General features: G+C 38.8%; 1 protein-coding gene across 5 annotated transcripts; it reads left to right on the forward strand.

Moving 5' to 3' along the window:
- Nucleotides 1-1713: 1713 nt before the first annotated feature.
- LOC307173578 (uncharacterized protein) lies at nucleotides 1714-20405 on the forward strand. Of its 5 annotated transcripts, XM_079896790.1 has the most exons (15): nucleotides 1714-2194; nucleotides 3023-3131; nucleotides 3284-3440; nucleotides 3760-3952; nucleotides 4406-4513; nucleotides 6363-6470; nucleotides 7007-7114; nucleotides 7651-7758; nucleotides 8295-8402; nucleotides 8939-9046; nucleotides 9583-9690; nucleotides 10102-10726; nucleotides 14539-14606; nucleotides 15241-15369; nucleotides 20189-20405. In XM_079896790.1, exons 2-14 carry the CDS (start codon nucleotides 3029-3031, stop codon nucleotides 15352-15354), a joined length of 2016 nt encoding a protein of 671 aa, XP_079752916.1. In that variant the 5' UTR covers nucleotides 1714-2194; nucleotides 3023-3028; the 3' UTR covers nucleotides 15355-15369; nucleotides 20189-20405. The 5 variants fall into 5 exon arrangements, with proteins under 5 accessions (XP_079752916.1, XP_079752915.1, XP_079752917.1 ...); XM_079896789.1 differs by having other exon boundaries at nucleotides 1714-3131; XM_079896791.1 differs by lacking the exon at nucleotides 9583-9690 and having other exon boundaries at nucleotides 1716-2194.
- The last annotated feature ends 1647 nt before the right edge of the window (nucleotides 20406-22052 follow it).

Genomic DNA, 22052 nt, shown 5'->3' on the forward strand with positions numbered 1-22052 from the left:
ACAGAGCGAAATGTAATCATTTTATATTAAGTAGATAAGTAAACTATTAATAAATACAACTGAAAACAAACTGAATACTGTCATGATGATTGTTTAGTTCTATGGACTCTTATTTTGATATGCTGTTCTGTTTCGCTTAGTTCCTGTTTCTTTGCTCTGTTTAGTTTCAGTTTTCATGGTGTCTGATTTTGTCCCTGTTTGTTCCTATGGTTACTTATAATTATCAGCTGTGTCAGATTTAGTTCCTTGTTAATCCCTATGTACTCCCTGTTCAGTTTTGTCCTCTGCCGGATATTGTCGTTATGTAATGTGTCATTTACAGTATCATAAAAGACTGTATTCCTAGTTTGTGCATGTTGCTTATCCTCATCAGCATGTAACAATACATTAGAACCAAAATATTAATATCTATAAATAAGGATTTGTACACATTTGTACACCTGTAAAGTTGTTCATACATAAAATAATTTACGCTTTAGTGCTGTCAATACGTCAATATTGTATGTTTCAATAGCTGTGTTTTTATCCAAAGTTTCAAATTATGAATATTGCGTAAAACATTTATGAATAAGGCACAGTTTCCATTCCATGTGTTCAAGAGGACAAAATCGTCACTTCCTGGGAAATTGGTGCAAAATATCTGTAATATTATTTCCTGGAGGGCCACAGCCCTGCAGAGTTTAGTTCCGAGTTCCAACCCAGCTCCAACAGGACACGATGAGCTGGATCAGGTGTGTTAAATTAGGGTTGAAGCCAAACTCTGCACGGCTGTGGCCCTCCAGGAACTGAGTACATTGTGGGGCTCTCTTATTTTTTCAGTGTTTATTTTGCAAAGGGACACATTTCTGTTCCGCCAAAGTGAGCAGAGATGCCTCGTACTTGTGTGAACAGTGCAGATAATTTTAAATGGAGCAAATGCAGCCCATCGATGCTTGCAGACTATTGCTGGAAAGTGACAAGAGAATGAATTTAATGAATACAAGAGACAAGTCAAAATAAATTGAATTATTTTAAGTGTTACATAAACAGGACAGGTGACAGGTACTATCTACACAATATACATACATGTAAAATCTAAAAACTTTTCTTGGAAACCATTGCCAATTAGTAATTGTTTTAATTGCCATATTTGAAGTCAGCACATTAAATAGATAATAAATAGCACATTCTATCTCTGTTGCAGACAACCCCTAAAATAATTGCATCCAGTGTTATTAGCTTTTATCAACTCACGAACACCTTGCAAATCCATCACAACCCCAGATTGAAACTCTGTTGGGGCCTTAGGCTTAAAAAGGTTAAGAACCACTGTGTTAAATGGATTAACGATCATATGGTTTTAGTCCTTCATTTAGATTTAAGGATGTAAATCTCTTGAGTGCGCTTGGGTGACAGCAGATATGTAGAATCAGATTCCATTTTCAATTTGTGTCTGTATGGAAACATTCAGCTGCTGTGAAGGGCTCTTCAGCACAACACACACACACTCAACGACAGTCCTGATGTATGGCTGTAATAGACTGCTGGGCAGTTCGCTTTATTATGCTGTGTCCTCTCCTTTTCTCATTCTGTGTTTTGGCGTGGGATTTCACCAGCCTTACAGTGAGTGGATGTTCATTTTCAGAGTGTGTTTAAAGGAAATTGCCTTTTTGTTTCTGGTTTGTAGTTTCTTGTACAAGGCTTGAGTTGAACTGTACTGTACTGTGTGTGTGTGTGTGTGTGTGTGTGTGTGTGTGTGTGTGTGTGTGAGTTGGTATTTATCACGTTGTGGGGACAAGAATCTGTTTACACAGTCACGTAATGGGGACCTCTTGCGTTGTGGGGACCAAAAATCAGGTCCCCATAAGGATGACCCATTGAATTGAATAGAGGAACTATTCTGAAGGTGCTGGGCGGAGTTTCAGCATTGGCCCATAACACACGATTATGAGGTAGTGTGAGTGTGTGAAGTGTGTGCTCAGCTGCGCCCCCAAACATTTTTGGCTGGTAATGCACTCACTTCTCCACACACACATTTTCCAATTATGGTTGAGTACCGCCCACTTCCGGGTCCTCATAAGGAAGGAATTCAACAACAACTTGAAAATATAAGTATTAAATTGATACTGTACACGGAAGACAAAGAAGAAGATTATTTACTGGAGATGCCAACTAAGGATCTAAACTTCTGCAGAGGATAAAAGTGAAGCTCAAGGTACGTTAAGCACATATGTATGAAACCAGTTAGGTTAATTAGATTAGGCAGCGGGCTAACGTTAGCTGCTAGCTAGTTAGTGCTAATTGTTGAGGCTAAGTGTGGCCTGACGTGTTTTTGTGTTTTTCCAATAAGCGATCACAAAATCATACAATGTAATGTTAAGTACTTCATTTCAACTGAAAAGTGTCGTCAGGTGTTTAGTCTGATTGATTGCTAATGAAGGAATTGGGTTATTAAGTCTGTTTCTGTCTAGTTCGCGTGCTGGACAGTAGATTATTTTCTACTTTAAATTAAAGGTAATGTTATGTTTTATTACTTGTCAGGACAGGGTGAGGGGGAGGAATATCACACTTGTGTTTGACTTTTAGTATTGATATCGTTAACAGAGCAATTAAGTAACGTTAGGCAAAAATAAAAACACTGAAATGGTAAGTAGCTTTAAATGAATAAACTTTGTTTTAATTATGACAGTAACTTAAAATAAACTGGGGTTTGTATGGCGAGATCGTTCAAAAGAGTAGTTAGGTTAAGAGCCAAATAAGTAGTTAATTGTCAAGGCTACCTGGGATTATATAGATGTTGGTTTTGTGAGAGATTAGAGCCTAAGTGAAAATGTTGAGTTTATGCCCTCAAGGCTAGTAAGTTAGTCAATAAATGTGATATCCTTGAGTTCTGATTTCTTGTCTTACATTGATACATACGATATCATTGTAATGCAGTGTTACATTACAATAACATTCTTATCTACTTATTGAACATGCTAGTTTAATTCTGCATGTCTCCCCATTTTCACACTATTATTTATTACAATTTTTTTTCTCTCAGTTTGAAATGCCACCACGAATCAGCCCCCTTAAGGATGCCATGCATCATGTTGTTTCGAAGACTGACAAAACATTCAAATTAGATGTGAAGTATATCAATCCAGTGAAAGGTAAGGTGGTGTGATTTATCATTTAATATTTACCATCATATGCATGTCCTAACCATACTGCTGCCAACTATTGATGTCTTTTTGTGTATTTGGCATCCTTTATCTATAAGATTTTATTTTTGGTGAAAAAAAAAAAATTCTGTATTTTGCAGGACGTGGTCTATTCGCAAAGGGTGCCTTTTGCAAAGGTGATTTTGAGTACAGGGGAGATATGATAAATGATGCAGAGCTGCAGAGAAGAAGAACATGTTACCACGCATCCTGTGCTGCATTTATGTTTGATTTCATTTGGCGAGGGAAAACATGGTGGTAAGAAGTCAAGTTGCACCATATTCCTTATGCTAAACCAGGGTCTCTCAAACTCAGTCCTGCAGGGCCACTGTCCTGCACAGTTTAGCTCCAACCCTGATCAAACACACCTGAGCAAACTAATCAATGTCTTCAGGATCACTAGAAACTCACAGCTAGGTGTGTTTGATCAGTTTTGGAGCTAAACTGTGCAGGACAGTGGCCCTCCAGGACTGAGTTTGAGAAACCCTGTGCTAAACTATAGTAAAAAAAGACACTGATTTGGGGTGGTATATTGTAATACTTGTATTCATCCTTTTCTCATGCTTTCATATTTAAGTATTGATGCCTCAAGAGAAGATGGATCGTTTCGGCGGATCGTTATTGATGACCACAAATATCCAAATTGTAAGATGAAGAAAACTGACGTCAATGGAAAGCCTCACCTTTGTCTGTTTGCCCTGGATGACATTAAAGAAGGAGAAGAAATTGCCTATGATTATGGAGGAGAAGACTACCCTTGGAGAACACAAGTATGTTGCAAAGCACACTGTGTACAGAATATATCATTGTTGCAACATGTTAAGCAAGTTGTTGGTTGAATAGATTATAATTTGAATCTATTAGAAATCTATGAATCTAATCATGTCTATAAATGATAAGTTAAGTTACGTTTTAGGTCAGTGTTTCTACCCCACCCCTAAAATTTATACATTTAAAGAGTGAGGTGGTACAGTCTTAGGCCACTTTTCTTTCTGCAAGTTATGTGTGGCATGCAATGGCCTTATTGCAACTTATGGGTGAAATGTAATCACAAAAATAAACTAAAGATTAACTATGTAAAATGAAGACATGTTTTAATTGTAAATGTTTTTGTATTTTTTTTTTTTTTTTTTAATTCTGAAATCATGTGGTATCTGCTTCAGATTTATCTCTTGTGTTTCCATGTTCTAATATCTTGTCATTATGAATGTTGTCTCTTACAGATAACCAGCGTTGCCATTAAAACCAGTGCAGCGAGTGCTTCTGATCCTTCTCTCCAGTCAGAGACTCAGATGGATGATGAATCTGCTCAGATCAACTCTCCTCAACAGGTACGTTCACATTCATCTAGGGATGCAACGATACCATTTTTTCAGAACCGATCCGATACCAAAAATTCTGAGTATCGGCCGATACCGATCCGTACCGATACCAGCGCAGTTTTTTTTTTATCAAGTAGAATTTCTATTACTCTGTGTTAAACTGATAAGAACTGAAAAAAAAGAAAAACACCAACAAAAAATATATGATCATAATCTGACATAAATGCTATTATAAACTAGATTAGTGGATAATTCAGCAATAAAATTTAGTCTAGAAAAATCACGAGTGCACAATTAATTGTATAAAATCTGAACATTTTGTGAAAAAAATGTTTAGTGGAGAACAAATTAGAGACAATAAGTGTAACACTAAATCTGGTAAAACTTTACACATTGCTCTTTGTATTGTTGTAAAATACATTCATGAAAAACAAGATAAAAATAGCAATTATTTTATATCCTACTATAAAATTGAGACATTTTTTAAATGTATAGCACAGCTGTTTAATAAGGTAGCAACATAATAGATAGGACAGGACAAGAACGGCTATTAATAATCTTTCATTGCGTCCCTGTATTACGATATGAAAGGCTCCAATACAGTGTGGCCCACAGCGCTTATGCGCATCCCGAGCGCAGAATGATGCTCTTGAAGCAACATGAGTCACAGCGCGCAGCGCGTCGAGTCCGCATTGAAAAGTTTAAAGCACAAAGAAAATACATATGATGCATAGTGTATTATACAGTATCTATCTATGCAATAGTCTATTCAGCATTTTCTTTTAAATTTCAGTTACTGTGCGCGTGAAGAACAAATAGTACCTGACTTTACTCTACTGTTGTGATCTAACAGACACCCGGTGGAAAGTAACATGATTAAGGTACAGCAATAAAGTCCAGCAAGATAAAGTTGTTTTATGTGAAACCATAGACCTTTATCTACAGATCAAGTATAATAATAGTAACATTGAATCATCTTGGAGAGAGTTTCATCGTGTGTTCTGTCATAACCGGACGCGACGCGCTGTTTGAGTGCTGAATGAAGAATGATTGACAGCCGCAGCTGAGGGAAACGTTTACGTGATCTTGAATTTAACACTTAAATATTAATTTATATCTCACATTATACTGTATAATGGCTTCAGAACACTTAAAATATTGTGCACGAAAACTTATGGTGCTTTATAATGTTTGTGGGGCTTAACAATAACACTGAATAGTATACGCACAATATCGGATTTGGATCGGCCTTGTCTGACCGATACCCGATCCGCCAAAAATGGCAGTATCGGAGCCGATTCCGATACTGAGTATCGGATCGGTGCATCCCTACATTCATCACTAAAGATTTAGGTCTACTGTCTCTCTTTGTCATGGTTTAGTGATTTTTAAGCATATTTTGATGCGTATCTGGTGTAAATTAGTAAATTAAACCGTGTAACGACATGTGTCCAGTAGGTTAGTGCTAGTGGAGTATTTAGGGCCAGTTTTATCCTTCACAGGGATTTTTTTCTGGATTAATTGTTGCTTTAAAATGGACAGTCACGACGTCCCCACAACACACTTTCAGTCAGTGTTTGACTTAAAACTTGTGTGTTGAATTTGATGAAACTAGTCCCCATAAGGAACTATAACGTGGTGTGTGAAAGGTCCCCATGAAGGTGTGTGAAAGGTCCCCATGAAGCCGGGTTTTATCCAGATGTGTGTGAGCGCAGACAGGGGTTGACTGGACAGGAATAAATGTTTTAGATGAAGTTGATTTGTCTATTTCTCTGAAATCCTGTGGTATCTGCTTCAGATTTCTCTCTTGTGTTTCCATGTTCTAATATCTTGTCATTATGAATGTTGTCTCTTACAGATAACCAGCGTTGCCATTAAAACCAGTGCAGCGAGTGCTTCTGATCCTTCTCTCCAGTCAGAGACTCAGATGGATGATGAATCTGCTCAGATCAACTCTCCTCAACAGGTACGTTCACATTCATCACTAAAGATTTAGGTCTACTGTCTCTCTTTGTCATGGTTTAGTGATTTTTAGGCATATTTTGATGCGTATCTGGTGTAAATTAGTACATTAAACCGTGTAACGACATGTGTCCTGTAGTTTAGTGCTAGTGGAGTATTTAGGGCCAGTTTTATCCTTCACAGGGAATTATTTTCTAGGTTAATTGTTGCTTTAAAATGGACACTCACGAAGTCCCCACAACACACTTTCAGTCAGTGTTTGAGTTCAAACTCATGTGTTGAATTTGGTGAAACTAGTCCCCATAAGGAACTATAACGTTGTGTGTGAAAGGTCCCCATGAAGGTGTGTGACAGGTCCCCATGAAGCCGGGTTTTATCCAGATGTGTGTGAGCGCAGACAGGGGTTGACTGGACAGGAATAAATGTTTTAGATGAAGTTGATTTGTCTCTTTCTATAAAATCATGTGGTATCTGCTTCAAATTTCTCTCTTGTGTTTCCATGTTCTAATATCTTGTCATTATGAATGTTGTCTCTTACAGATAACCAGCGTTGCCATTAAAACCAGCGCAGCGAGTGCTTCTGATCCTTCTCTCCAGTCAGAGACTCAGATGGATGATGAATCTGCTCAGATCAACTCTCCTCAACAGGTACGTTCACATTCATCACTAAAGATTTAGGTCTACTGTCTCTCTTTGTCATGGTTTAGTGATTTTTAGGCATATTTTGATGCGTATCTGGTGTAAATTAGTACATTAAACCGTGTAACGACATGTGTCCTGTAGTTTAGTGCTAGTGGAGTATTTAGGGCCAGTTTTATCCTTCATAAGGATTTATTTTCTAGGTTAATTGTTGCTTTAAAATGGACACTCACGACGTCCCCACAACACACTTTCAGTCAGTGTTTGAGTTCAAACTCATGTGTTGAATTTGATGAAACTAGTCCCCATAAGGAACTATAACATTGTGTGTGAAAGGTCCCCATGAAGGTGTGTGAAAGGTCCCCATGAAGCCGGGTTTTATCCAGATGTGTGTGAGCGCAGACAGGGGTTGACTAGACAGGAATAAATGTTTTAGATGAAGTTGATTTGTCTATTTCTCTGAAATCATGTGGTATCTGCTTCAGATTTCTCTCTTGTGTTTCCATGTTCTAATATCTTGTCATTATGAATGTTGTCTCTTACAGATAACCAGCGTTGCCATTAAAACCAGCGCAGCGAGTGCTTCTGATCCTTCTCTCCAGTCAGAGACTCAGATGGATGATGAATCTGCTCAGATCAACTCTCCTCAACAGGTACGTTCACATTCATCACTAAAGATTTAGGTCTACTGTCTCTCTTTGTCATGGTTTAGTGATTTTTAGGCATATTTTGATGCGTATCTGGTGTAAATTAGTACATTAAACCGTGTAACGACATGTGTCCTGTAGTTTAGTGCTAGTGGAGTATTTAGGGCCAGTTTTATCCTTCACAGGGAATTATTTTCTAGGTTAATTGTTGCTTTAAAATGGACACTCACGACGTCCCCACAACACACTTTCAGTCAGTGTTTGAGTTCAAACTCATGTGTTGAATTTGATGAAACTAGTCCCCATAAGGAACTATGACATTGTGTGTGAAAGGTCCCCATGAAGGTGTGTGAAAGGTCCCCATGAAGCCGGGTTTTATCCAGATGTGTGTGAGCGCAGACAGGGGTTGACTAGACAGGAATAAATGTTTTAGATGAAGTTGATTTGTCTATTTCTCTGAAATCATGTGGTATCTGCTTCAGATTTCTCTCTTGTGTTTCCATGTTCTAATATCTTGTCATTATGAATGTTGTCTCTTACAGATAACCAGCGTTGCCATTAAAACCAGCGCAGCGAGTGCTTCTGATCCTTCTCTCCAGTCAGAGACTCAGATGGATGATGAATCTGCTCAGATCAACTCTCCTCAACAGGTACGTTCACATTCATCACTAAAGATTTAGGTCTACTGTCTCTCTTTGTCATGGTTTAGTGATTTTTAGGCATATTTTGATGCGTATCTGGTGTAAATTAGTACATTAAACCGTGTAACGACATGTGTCCTGTAGTTTAGTGCTAGTGGAGTATTTAGGGCCAGTTTTATCCTTCACAGGGAATTATTTTCTAGGTTAATTGTTGCTTTAAAATGGACACTCACGACGTCCCCACAACACACTTTCAGTCAGTGTTTGAGTTCAAACTCATGTGTTGAATTTGATGAAACTAGTCCCCATAAGGAACTATGACATTGTGTGTGAAAGGTCCCCATGAAGGTGTGTGAAAGGTCCCCATGAAGCCGGGTTTTATCCAGATGTGCGTGAGCGCAGACAGGGGTTGACTGGACAGGAATAAATGTTTTAGATGAAGTTGATTTGTCTCTTTTTATAAAATCATGTGGTATCTGCTTCAAATTTTTCTCTTGTGTTTCCATGTTCTAATATCTTGTCATTATGAATGTTGTCTCTTACAGATAACCAGCGTTGCCATTAAAACCAGCGCAGCGAGTGCTTCTGATCCTTCTCTCCAGTCAGAGACTCAGATGGATGATGAATCTGCTCAGATCAACTCTCCTCAACAGGTACGTTCACATTCATCACTAAAGATTTAGGTCTACTGTCTCTCTTTGTCATGGTTTAGTGATTTTTAGGCATATTTTGATGCGTATCTGGTGTAAATTAGTACATTAAACCGTGTAACGACATGTGTCCTGTAGTTTAGTGCTAGTGGAGTATTTAGGGCCAGTTTTATCCTTCACAGGGAATTATTTTCTAGGTTAATTGTTGCTTTAAAATGGACACTCACGACGTCCCCACAACACACTTTCAGTCAGTGTTTGAGTTCAAACTCATGTGTTGAATTTGATGAAACTAGTCCCCATAAGGAACTATAACATTGTGTGTGAAAGGTCCCCATGAAGGTGTGTGAAAGGTCCCCATGAAGCCGGGTTTTATCCAGATGTGTGTGAGCGCAGACAGGGGTTGACTGGACAGGAATAAATGTTTTAGATGAAGTTGATTTGTCTATTTCTCTGAAATCATGTGGTATCTGCTTCAGATTTCTCTCTTGTGTTTCCATGTTCTAATATCTTGTCATTATGAATGTTGTCTCTTACAGATAACCAGCGTTGCCATTAAAACCAGCGCAGCGAGTGCTTCTGATCCTTCTCTCCAGTCAGAGACTCAGATGGATGATGAATCTGCTCAGATCAACTCTCCTCAACAGGTACGTTCACATTCATCACTAAAGATTTAGGTCTACTGTCTCTCTTTGTCATGGTTTAGTGATTTTTAGGCATATTTTGATGCGTATCTGGTGTAAATTAGTACATTAAACCATGTAACGACATGTGTCCTGTAGTTTAGTGCTAGTGGAGTATTTAGGGCCAGTTTTATCCTTCACAGGGATTTATTTTCTAGGTTAATTGTTGCTTTAAAATGGACACTCACGACGTCCCCACAACACACTTTCAGTCAGTGTTTGAGTTCAAACTTGTGTGTTGAATATGATGAAACTAGTCCCCATAAGGAAATATAACGTTGTGTGTGAAAGGTCCTCATGAAGCTGGTTTTAATCAAGATGTGTGTGTGAGCAAGGTTTGCTGGACAGGAATAATTGTTTTTTTTTCTGGCAAAGGTGTGTCTAGCCCAGATGATTCTCTTTAACCGGCGCAGGGAAGGAGTGGTTTCGAGCATGCCTTTGTCTGCATTTCTATCAAGAGACACTTCTGATCCACATGAGGATGTGGACTGGGCACTCTCTGAAGTGGAAAACAATCTCTGCAGACACTTCACAAGGGTTATCGCAAGGGGGAAGCGTGGTCGACCAGTTCCAATTCTTCTGACTTCAAAAATGCTATGTGCCTTAGAACTCCTTGTTAAGCAGAGAGAGGCTTGTGGGGTTCTGAAAGACAATTCCTATATGTTTGCAAGACCAGAAGCCATGACATATTTTCGAGGGTCAGACTGCCTCCGTGGCTTTGCAAAGGTGTGTGACGCAAAGTGTCCCAAGTCACTGACATCTACAAGACTGCGAAAGCATGCCGCAACCCTTTCAACAGTGCTGAATATGACTGACACCGAGATGGACCAGCTGGCAAACTTTCTTGGACACGACATAAGAATCCATCATGAGTTCTATCGACTCCCTGAGAAGACCCTGCAACTTGCCAAGATCAGCAAAGTTCTAATGGCTCTTGAGCAAGGAAGATTAGCTGAGTTCCATGGCAAGAACTTGGATGAAATTGGGATAGATCCTGATGGTGTGGTATTTTATTTGACTTTTGTTTGATTTTCTGTTTGATTTTCTGTTTACCATCTATTAGGGGTGTAACGATACACGTATTCGTATTGAACTGTTTGGTACGATGCTTTCGGTTCTGTGTTCGGTACGCATTTTCAAACCGAACGGTTCGTTGGACCATTTTTCCTGCCGACCAAAATTTCGTTATTTCAAATGTAGGCGGGTCGCGTGTGGCAAGCGCTCTCGTTATGTAAGAGACGCCGGCGCGACCACAACATTGTCCAACGTCAAATGGCAAACGTAATGCAAGCGGAACGAAACTGCTCGTTATTGTGTGGTTGACGGACCGTTTATCAGTTTGGACCAGTGCAGCGCAAGCTGATCATGATCATACGACACTGTTACTACACAGCGCTAATAAGAGATCCAGTAAAGAAATCATTTGAATTCGCCACAGAAGTAATAACATCGCTGAGAGATCTTGTGAGAAACATTCACATTTCTCCGTTATTAACGGTTCAAACAGCTCTGACGTGGAAACCAGGAGAAACATTGTGCCATAAATGAACTATCCGGTGTCCACAGATGGATTTACCATGGATTTACTGTAGTAACACTAACTGCAACCATGGAAGTTTGGCAGGAATAGTAGGCTATAATGCCTTCAAGTAACATTACGTTGGTTTTATTTTGACATTAAAATAAACTCGATATTACAACAGAAATGTTTAACTCTCTCTTTTCCAGCACTTTAGACACAGTTGCTCCGTTGCGCTTAAAGAAGATTAAAGAAAATAGTCCAACGCCGTGGTACAACGAGCACACTCAGGCCCTTAAGAGAGCAGCCAGAAAAATGGAGCGCAACTGGAAGAAAACAAAACTAGAGGTATTTCGCATTTCATGGAAGGAGAGCTCAATTACTTACAGAGAGGCTTTAAAAGCTGCTAGATCTGCTTATTTTTCAACCCTATTAGAAGAAAATAAACATAATCCTAGGTATTTATTTGAAACGGTGGCTAAACTAACGAAAAATAAAGCTTCAAGCACCGAAGTTTCCAAGCAACACAGCAGTAATGATTTTATGAACTTCTTCACTTATAAGATTGATAATATCAGGGACAAAATTATAACTATGCAACCGTCTACTACAGTATCGCATCAGGCAGTGCATTGTAGTCTCCCTGAGGAAAAATTGGATTAATTCGTTGATATAGGAGAGGAAGAATTTACTAAACTCATTAAATCATCTAAATCTACAACATGTATGTTAGACCCTATACCAACTAAGCTACTGAAAGAAATACTTCCAGAGGTCATAGATCCTCTTCTTAATATCATTAATTCGTCTTTGTCTCTAGGATACGTACCAAAAACCTTTAAGCTGGCTATGATTAAACCGCTTGTTAAAAAAACGCAACTTGATCCTACAGAATTAGTCAATTATAGGCCGATCTCGAATCTACCTTTTCTGTCAAAGATATTAGAAAAGGCAGTATCCTCACAACTGTGTTCCTTTCTTGAAAGAAATGATCTCTGCGAGGATTTCCATTCAGGATTTAGACCGTACCATAGTACCGAGACAGCTCTCGTTAGAGTCACAAATGATTTGCTCTTATCATCCGATCGTGGTTGTATCTCTCTATTAGTGTTACTCGATCTTAGTGCTGCATTTGACACCATTGACCACAACGTTCTTTTAAATAGATTAGAACATTATGTTGGCATTAGTGGAAATGCACTAGCATGGTTTAAATCATACTTATCTGACCGTTATCAGTTTGTAGCAGTAAATGATGAGATGTCTCATCGATCACAAGTTCAGTATGGCGTACCACAAGGCTCAGTACTAGGACCGCTGCTGTTCACTCTGTACATGCTACCATTAGGAGAAATCATTAGGAAACATGGCATTAGCTTTCACTGTTATGCCGATGATACTCAGCTCTATATTTCTTCAAAACCTAACGAAACTTATCAATTCACAAAATGAACGGAATGCATAGCGGATATAAAAAAATTGGATGACTCGTAATTTCCTACTTCTAAATTCTGAAAAAACAGAGTTTCTAATTATTGGACAAAAAACTTCCTCACGTAATAACCTAGAATACTGTCTAACACTTGATGGCTGCTCTGTTAAGTCTTCGTCGTCGGTTAGGAACCTGGGTGTGCTCTTTGATACCAATCTTTCATTTGAAAGTCACGTGTCTAGTATCTGTAAAACTGCATTTTTCCATTTAAAAATATATCTAAATTACACCATATGCTCTCATTGACAAATGCGGAACAATTAGTTCATGCGTTCATGACCTCAAGGCTAGATTATTGTAATGCTCTACTGGGTGGTTGTCCTGCACGCTTAATAAACAAACTACAGCTGGTCCAAAACGCAGCAGCTCGAGTTCTTACTAGAACCAGGAAGTATGACCATATTAGCCCGGTTCTGTCAAAACTGCATTGGCTCCCTATTAAACATCGCATAAATTTTAAAATATTGCTGATCACTTACAAAGCACTAAATGGTTTAGCTCCGCAGTACTTGAGCGAGCTCTTAACGCATTATAGTCCGTCACGTCTATTGCGATCTCAAAATTCCGGCCAGTTACTAATACCTAGAATATCAAAATCGACTGCTGGCGGTAGATCCTTTTCCTATTTAGCACCAAAACTCTGGAACAGTCTTCCTACCATTGTCCGGGAAGCAGACACACTCTGTCAGTTCAAAGCTAGACTAAAGACACATCTCTTTGACCTAGCTTTCGGGAACACTTCCCAAAAATCCTGATGTACTCGTTACATCATGAGAAGAATGGCATCTACGCTAATTTTAGTGTCTGTGTTTATCCCGAGGTTTTCCTGCAGCCTGCCGGATCCAGGCCGTATCCAGATCTGACGAATGACTTTCGCCTGGACCGATGACAACGCAGTGCTGAAGTGCCAACTAGTCTCTCCCTATGGAGGATCCCACTACCACTCTACAGATAAGGCGTTGTCGGGAAAGGCGTTGTTCGTTTCGCGTTCCTACCCCAAAGCAACAAAATAAAATAAAATTCTTTATCAAAATTTATAAGGAAAGACAAGTACTTTGTTTAGGCTTGGCTTGTAGGGAATTCCAAACCTGCGTATATTCAAACGCACATAACTATAGAACCCATTCTAAATGCGCATGTGAACGCCATCAGCGTTTCTCACAGGTTCGCGTTTAAAGTCTGTGTAGAGGGAATGGTGTCGTCTTAGCGGCTACATTGCTTGATCGTTGCGACGGAAGCAAATCAATCAAAACTAACTTTAGATGGAAATAACTTAACTCTGCTGTAAAGCCGAAACAATCTCTGTTACCTTAAATTATAAGCTTATCTCTGTAAAGCTGCTTTGAGACAATCTACATTGTTAAAAGCGCTATATAAATGAAGATGACTTGACTTGACATTGTAAATACAATTGCTGCCCTCAAATGTTAATCTGAACTAAAATAAACCTTTGTTTATAACTACTACAATATTACATTTCACTTTTTCCAAGGAGCGTTTTGTTTTATATGCTCCTAAGAAGAGTCAATTATAGCTCCAGAATTGCTCAAAGTAAAAAAAAATCATACTTTATGATGTTAGTTTTAATAAAAAAAAGAATAAAAAAATTAAATCAAGGAAATTACTCTGGCATTTTTTTTCTTTTTGCTGTATCAAAAACGTACCGAACCGTGACACAAGTGTATCGTATTGAACTGAAACGTAAATTTTGTGAACCGTTACACCCCTACCATCTATTCGTATACCAGGTGTTTATGATCCATTATATACCATTGTTAAGCTGTACTTTGAACTTCCACAGAAACGTTATTGACTGTGATGAGGAAGACGGGAGCATACAAGAGGGACACTGTTCATCTACTGTTGACGGTTTGTATTACTGTCAAAATACACTATTACATTTTGCAGTTATTCATAATTTTCAGTCACGTAACTTGTGAAGACCTGACAGACAAAAATATTGTTCTAACATCATAGCCAACATTAAAGAAGATGCTTTAGTATGCTGAACAAATGTTGTTTTTTTTGACGAAACGGCTCATTGTGTAATGAATCAAATGCCTCCAAGCTATTCTTCAACTAAATTACACTAAACATTCATTCTGGAGTGAATATTTTTTTGTGAGTTTACTACCATAAAAAATATATTTCATAGGAGAAACTTGTACATTTTTCATTTTTCATAAAACACTAGCTGATCTGCTCTCTTCTCGTGTTGGTTGTGTCATGGCACAAAACGAATCATGTCAGATGATTAAGACATGAAATAAAATGGTTATACTCAATTTACTTGCACTTATATTTGATTAAATGTCTGCTGGAAAGATGTAGTTCAATTATACTTGCAATAATGAACAATTGCACAGGTTTAGGGTTTATTGTACTTTAATGATTTTAAATAATTAGTGCATAAGTGTGACAAATAACAGTGTATTGTCAGCATTCTATAGTACATTTAAATTGTATCTTTCTGAAAATGTTGAACTTTGATTATTTTCCATAGAACCATCAGCAGAGGTGGCACTTCCTCCTACCAAGAGGAATGACATGCCGCCACCACCCAAGAGACCCAGACCACCATCAGATGAAGAGATGCCTACAGGAGCCAGTGCTGTGAGGCCTTCTTCCAAAGGTGAACTCTTTACACATTTCTTAGACTAAATTAGACCCTTTAGGAGCACTTTAACACCCAGATCTCAGACCAGGGGCCTCATTTATAAAACTGTGCGTAGGAACCTTACTAAAAGTGTACGTGCGCCCGAAAGCCAAAAATGGCGTACGCAAAAAAATATTCAGACTTATAAAACCGTGCGTACGCCAGAACCTGCGCAGAATTCACTTTATAAATCCCAGTCAGCGGAAGATTGTGCGTACATGCATCTCCACCCGAAATAACCATATGTGGAGCTTACGACGCCTAGTTTTACTATGCAGATCCTCATCTACATATCATTTGACTACATAACTGAGGGAAGGAGGTTGTTCCCCAAAATCTCGCAATACATGGCCCCAGTCATCCTCTCCTTAATACAGTGCAGTCGCCCTGTCCCATGTGCAGAAAAACACCCCCAAAGCATGATGCTACCACCCCCATGCTTCACAGTAGGGATGGTGTTCTTGGGATGGTACTCATCATTCTTCTTCCTCCAAACACGTTTAGTGGAATTATGACCAAAAAGTTCTATTTTGGTCTCATCTGATCACATGACTTTCTCCCATGACTCCTCTGGATCATCCAAATGGTCATTGGCAAACTTAAGACGGGCCTTGACATGTGCTGGTTTAAGCAGGGGAACCTTCCGTGCCATGCATGATTTCAAACCATGACGTCTTAGTGTATTACCAACAGTAACCTTGGAAACGGTGGTCACAGCTCTTTTTAGGTCATTGACCAGCTCCTCCCGTGTAGTTCTGGGCTGATTTCTCACCTTTCTTAGGATCATTGAGACCCCACGAGGTGAGATCTTGCATGGAGCCCCAGTCCGAGGGAGATTGACAGTCATGTTGCTCAGGAACCCATCTGTAGTTGTTTAGAGGGTTACTTGGTTGATGCTAGAATCTACTAGGTGTTTTGTGGCACTAGTAGGAACTGTAGCTGTTCTAAAAATGAAAACACCGAATCAGTAATAACTAGCCTAACCCCTGGAGCAGTTTGAGTGGATGGATGCATAAAAATAACTTGCAGCCAAGACATTGATCCTAATATATTTTCCTTTTCTCCAATGATCATTTCAGGCCAAGTGACTGAATGTAAAAATCACTGTTTGATTGACAGTGTAATTCTATTTATAGGTAGAGTGCAAATTAATTTCTCTTGCAATATAGATGCTGACATAAATACTAGGGCTGCCCTCGACTAAAGTTTTTTTTTTTTCTAGTCGACTAGTAGTCGTTCATTAAGCTATTAGTCAACTAATCGCATTTTTATATTAATAAGCCATAACTCATAATAATGAGCCTTTAATTGCCTATATAATACATAGCCTAATTAGCGATCAAGCGCACACTTAAAGTTCCGCAGCGCACCGGCAAAAATAATGATTGAGTGTGTCTTGTGTCAGAAGGAGACTGTCTAAACAAACATTGTAATAATTTATTGATATTCTCGGCTGCAGAGATTAAGTCGATGATACAGACTCGTCATCTCCGCAGTGACTCGCATTTCATACGGATTACATAATCTGAGTATTTATTTTCCACTTGAATTGATTCGTTTAAAAGCAGACATTTCAAGCTTTCTATAGATATATTTCTCACGTGTGTGTGTGTGTGAGGCAGGGTGGGAATTATGTAATTTTAGGGGCAAGGCCATTTGGCCTCCACCTTTTCTTTTTTTTTTAGGGGCACCAAGGCCATATGACAGGGCACAAAGGCCATTGAGTACAATTCGATGGTTTTCCCATTCAGATTGATACCATAACATCCTAATTTGGAATAAGACATGGATTATGACTTTTTTAATAAAAAAAAACATTTTTTAATGAGAGAGAGAGAGAGAGCGCCATTACATCCAGAAGGTATACACCCTCACACAACAATAGAAACAACATAAATGCCAATAAAAGCATTCAGAAACAACACAAATGCCAATAAAAGCATTCAAAATATTCATTCAGTCCTCTATATCATGTGAGTGTGAGAGAGAGAACCATTCCATCCAGAAGGTATACACCCTCACAATCATTATTGCTCAGCGCTCAACGCAGTTTGCTTCGCGCTCCACTCAAATCGCCCCCCGCTCGCTCCAAAAAAGGAAAAAAATCTACATGTATATCACTTGTAGCGGTCCCCAAGCTTTTTTGCGCCACAGATCGGTTTAATATCAGACAATATTTTCACGGACCGGCCTTAAAGGTGTGGCGGATAAATACAACAAAATAAAATGATACGAACGGCATAAAACCTGGGGTATTTTTTTTAGCCTATAATAATAAACGTGAATCCAATGTGTGGGCCTACTAGCAACTTTATTAGCAGCATCCTCTAACATCGCGCCTAAAAACAACTGAGAAAGTCTGAACACAAACAAAATGCCCCCAAAAGAAAAGAATCTCTATGTTTTCGGTGCTGATGCGATGTAAGGGTGGCGCTGCTGCCAATAAAGCACCTAAAAGCTGTCACAACGAACCGGCAAAATTAATGATTATGAATATGTAAAATATAGCAGGAGACATTTTAATTGTTTACTAATAAACCAGTTTTTTATTTTTTTTATGTCTGTGTCGGCTGGAAAGATGCTGACTCGCGATCTTCGCAGTAGTGAACGCGCCAGAGAGAATTGCACATTTCATACGGATTACATAAGAGAGAAGTCTGTTTTCTTTCGTTTTGAATTGTTCTGTTTAAAAGTAGACATTTCAAGCTTTATATATATGTCTCAGGTCTGTGAGGCAAGTAGGCTATACTTGTCTGTAACATTGTGTTTTTTTTTTTTTGTGAAATAAATTTCTAAATAAATGCGACTTATAGTCCAGTGCGACTTAGGCTAGGCCTATACTGTATGTGTTTTTTCTTCTTCATGGCGCATTTTTTGACTGTTGCGATTTATACTCCGGAGCGACTTATTAATAGTAGGCTACATAATGGTTTGGAGTTTTTGAACTCCATTATTGAGCTGAGTTTTGACTGAAAATAGTCTACTGTTGATGACTGTGCAAGACAGATGGATTCAGGGTCAGGCTTGACTAAGCATGCTTCAGACTCGTGGTGTGAGCGGAGCGAAACTGGAGCGGGAAATAGGGCGACGCTCTGTCCTTTTGAAATTGCCGCTCTGCGCTCTGTCCAAGATCCGCCCGCTCGCGCTCCCCGCTCGCTCCCGCTCCACTCCGCTCACATGCTCTGCTTTATACATGGAACTTGGACAGGGCCAGGGCACACAGGCCACTGTGGCCGTACGATGATTTTTTTTTCACGGGGCATGAAGGCCAAAGTTTAGGGCAACGGCGGCCGTGGCCGCGGTATAATTCCCACCCTGGTGTGAGGCGAGTATACGCTGAGTTTCGGCTCATTTCTGTGATGCTCAAGTTCACTGAGACAGCAGAAAGCACATCCTGATTGTTTTCATTATTTTACAAAGCACAACATTTTGTAGTTATTGTGAGTTTACAGAAATAAGAGTTGAACCTTTACAGTTTGCATTACTCTGTCCTTTTATTCATACAGATAAGAGTATTGAAAGTTAAATGATCGCGCCGGCGCCTGTATGTCCTGCGACTAACCGACTAATAAAAGACCTAATAAATAATAATAATAAAAGACCTAATAAATAATAATAATAATAATAGTCGCTTTGGTGCATTTCTCACATCACTATTTACATTTGCACAACAGTTAGTTCAACCTCCACAACATTTAGTCATTTGTGCACATCATAGTAGCAGTTTCTCATTCCTTCCAACAAACTGCAAATGCTTTTGGACATGCATCTATTGCTTTCATACAACTCTCTGCTGTTATATAACATTATCATTTGCTTGTCATGTCAGTCAAAATTAACTATACTTGTGAATGCTGAATAGTCATTCCATATAAAACTAATAGTCCTCATTTCATTGCTTGAGTCATTACATACAAAAATGTTGAACTAGTTATCAATCTGTCAAGCAAATTTTACACTTTTTTTTAAATTATTATTATTATTATTATTATTATTATTATTATTTTTCTGAAAATGCCTCCTAAATTGAATAATTTCTCTCAGGTGAATCTCAGCTTTCACTGATGAGGAACATCTGGATGTGCATGAATGATTACAGTACTATGTACTGTATGTTGTATGTTCAGTTCCAATATGTACTGCAATATTGTTTACAGTTGTGCATAGCTCTATGCATAGCTGTATTTATTTCATTTGCACAATGCTGTGAACAAATTAGAATTGCAAAGAGCATATGCAGTAAAAATGTGAAACATACATATTCAGTGTCTTGTACTCTGTTACCTCACTAAATACAGTAATGTGTAACTTTACTGTATTTTTCAAATGGCTGTTCAAATAGTATATAGTGCTATCTTGAGCATGTACAGGTAGTGTTACCAAGATCTGACTTTTTTGCAATGGAAAACATTTACAGAATAAACTATCATAATGAAAACATAACCAAGCCATTTGACTATCTTGTTCATAAACAATGGTGTCAGGACTTTTCATCTTGATGACACTGACACTTTCATTGACATGAATACTTGCTTTTGAGGAATGAGCTATCCATTTTGAGCAAGTGATACGCTTTTGCAGGTTATCAACTAGGTTTTGCAGTTTGTACTAATTGTTCTGAGAACTGCTTTAACTGTTGTGCAAATGTAAATAGTGATGTGAGAAATGCACCAAAGCGACTGAGAAAAACTGTAATAACCAGACCTAATAAATACTGATAATAGGATTCAGAACTTCGGATTGGAATTCCAGCACACACTTTATCATTTCAATTGTTTTTTCTGTCCACTTTTAGGTAAAAGTACCCAGAAGACACCCTGGCAGCAGACAGAGGTGCAGGCGGTGGAAAGGCACATGAAGCGATTCATCACATTCATCACATCGTTCATTGTACAAGCAAAGAGCGACTGTGACAAATGTTTAAAAGCTGAACCAGAAGCACTGAAGAACCGCGATTTGAAGACCGTAAAGTTTTACATTTATTAGTAGTGAATAAATGTGTTGAAGCTCAATTAGTAGTAGATTTTGTTTTATTTTTTATAAGTATCAGGTGAATGAGTAGCAGCTGATGCTGGGAGGTTGGCCGAAAAAATTACAATTATAGAAAGAATAGTTTGAAGTGGAAAGGTTTAAATGTTTTACCTGTGGGTATGAAATGGGTTGGAAAATATCCAGACAATAATTCATTACTTGCATGCAGTCCTTTGTTGCAGTGAAAAAGTTCTCCATTCACATATAATCCACTTCAATCACACTAATATTCCAATCAATTGTAAGAACAATCAATCGATCCAAACAAATATTCTGCATGTTGAGGAGATGATTACAAGCACAACACTAGGGCCTGGTTTCACAGACAGGATTTAGATTAAACCAGGATTAGGCCTTTAGTTCAGTTAGGACATTTAAGTAGCTTTTATAAACGTGTCTTAGAAATAAGCATTACTGGTGTGCATCTTGAGACAAAACAATGGCACTTGGACACAAAGGACTTAATTTAAGATGTGCTTTCAGTTAAAACGGCTTAAACACACACTTTAGTCTGAGACTATCTTAAGGCTGGTCTGTGAAACTGGCCATAGGTGTTCTATGCAAGAGTGAAGCTTGGTTGTAGATTGAACCCATTTTTTTTAAGGGCAAATGGACAAATGCAATCTGAGGAATTACTTCGTATAAATGCCTATTATTTGTCATTAGTAATATATTTCTTGTTCTATCTAGGTCCCCACAAATCAAAAGGGGAAGTTGTGTGAATTATGCAAATTAAGTCCCCACAAATCAAATAGGAGGTTGTGTGAATTATGCAAATTAGGTCCCCACAAATCTAATGGGAGGTTGTGTGAATTATGCAAATATTATGCAAAGTTGGTCCCTATAAGACATGTCAACTCGATTTTTCAAAAGTCCCCATAACGCATGGTCAAATCATTACTTCATCAATTCAGATATCTGAAGGCGTGTATAAGTTATCAAAGCTATGGTAAGTATCCCTAATTTTTTTCTTACCTCTAGAACCTTTAGAAAGGGTGGTCCCCACAAGTGATGATCATAAAGTTGGTCCCCATTCAGCATGGAAACCAGTATGTGTGTGTGTGTGTGTGTGTGTGTGTGTGTGTGTGTGTGTGTGTGAACTGTGTGTAAGAGAGTCCGACGGACTGCGGTAAACCTTGGGATAAACAGAGAGACTAGTATTAGCATAGATGCCATTCTTCTTATGATGTAACGAGTACATCAGGATTTATGGGAAGTGTTCCCAGTTCCGGCTGACCTAATCTATTGGCGCTTTTCCACTGCATGGTACGGTACGGCTCGGTTCGGTACGGCACGCTTCGGCGCTTTTCCACTGCATGGTACGGTACGGCTCGGTTCGGTACGGCTCACTTATGGCGCATTTCCACTGCATGGTATGGTACGGTACGGCTCGCTTCGGCTCGCTTTAAATGGTAGGCTACCACCTCTGTTGAGGTTCCAAGCGTACCGTACCGATACTAAAATGTGACGTGAAAACACTGCAGATCACTGATTGGTCAGACAGAATCATCACTACCAGCGTCATTGTATTTACAACACGAGACACTCCCGCTAGCCAGTAGACAACAGCCAACGCTGTAGCGCCTGTTTTAAAAGTATTTGCTTAAAAATAAGAAGAGTATAAACTT

This window comes from Squalius cephalus, assembly GCF_949319135.1.
Source record: "Squalius cephalus genome assembly, chromosome: 16".
Classification (NCBI taxonomy): domain Eukaryota; kingdom Metazoa; phylum Chordata; class Actinopteri; order Cypriniformes; family Leuciscidae; genus Squalius; species Squalius cephalus.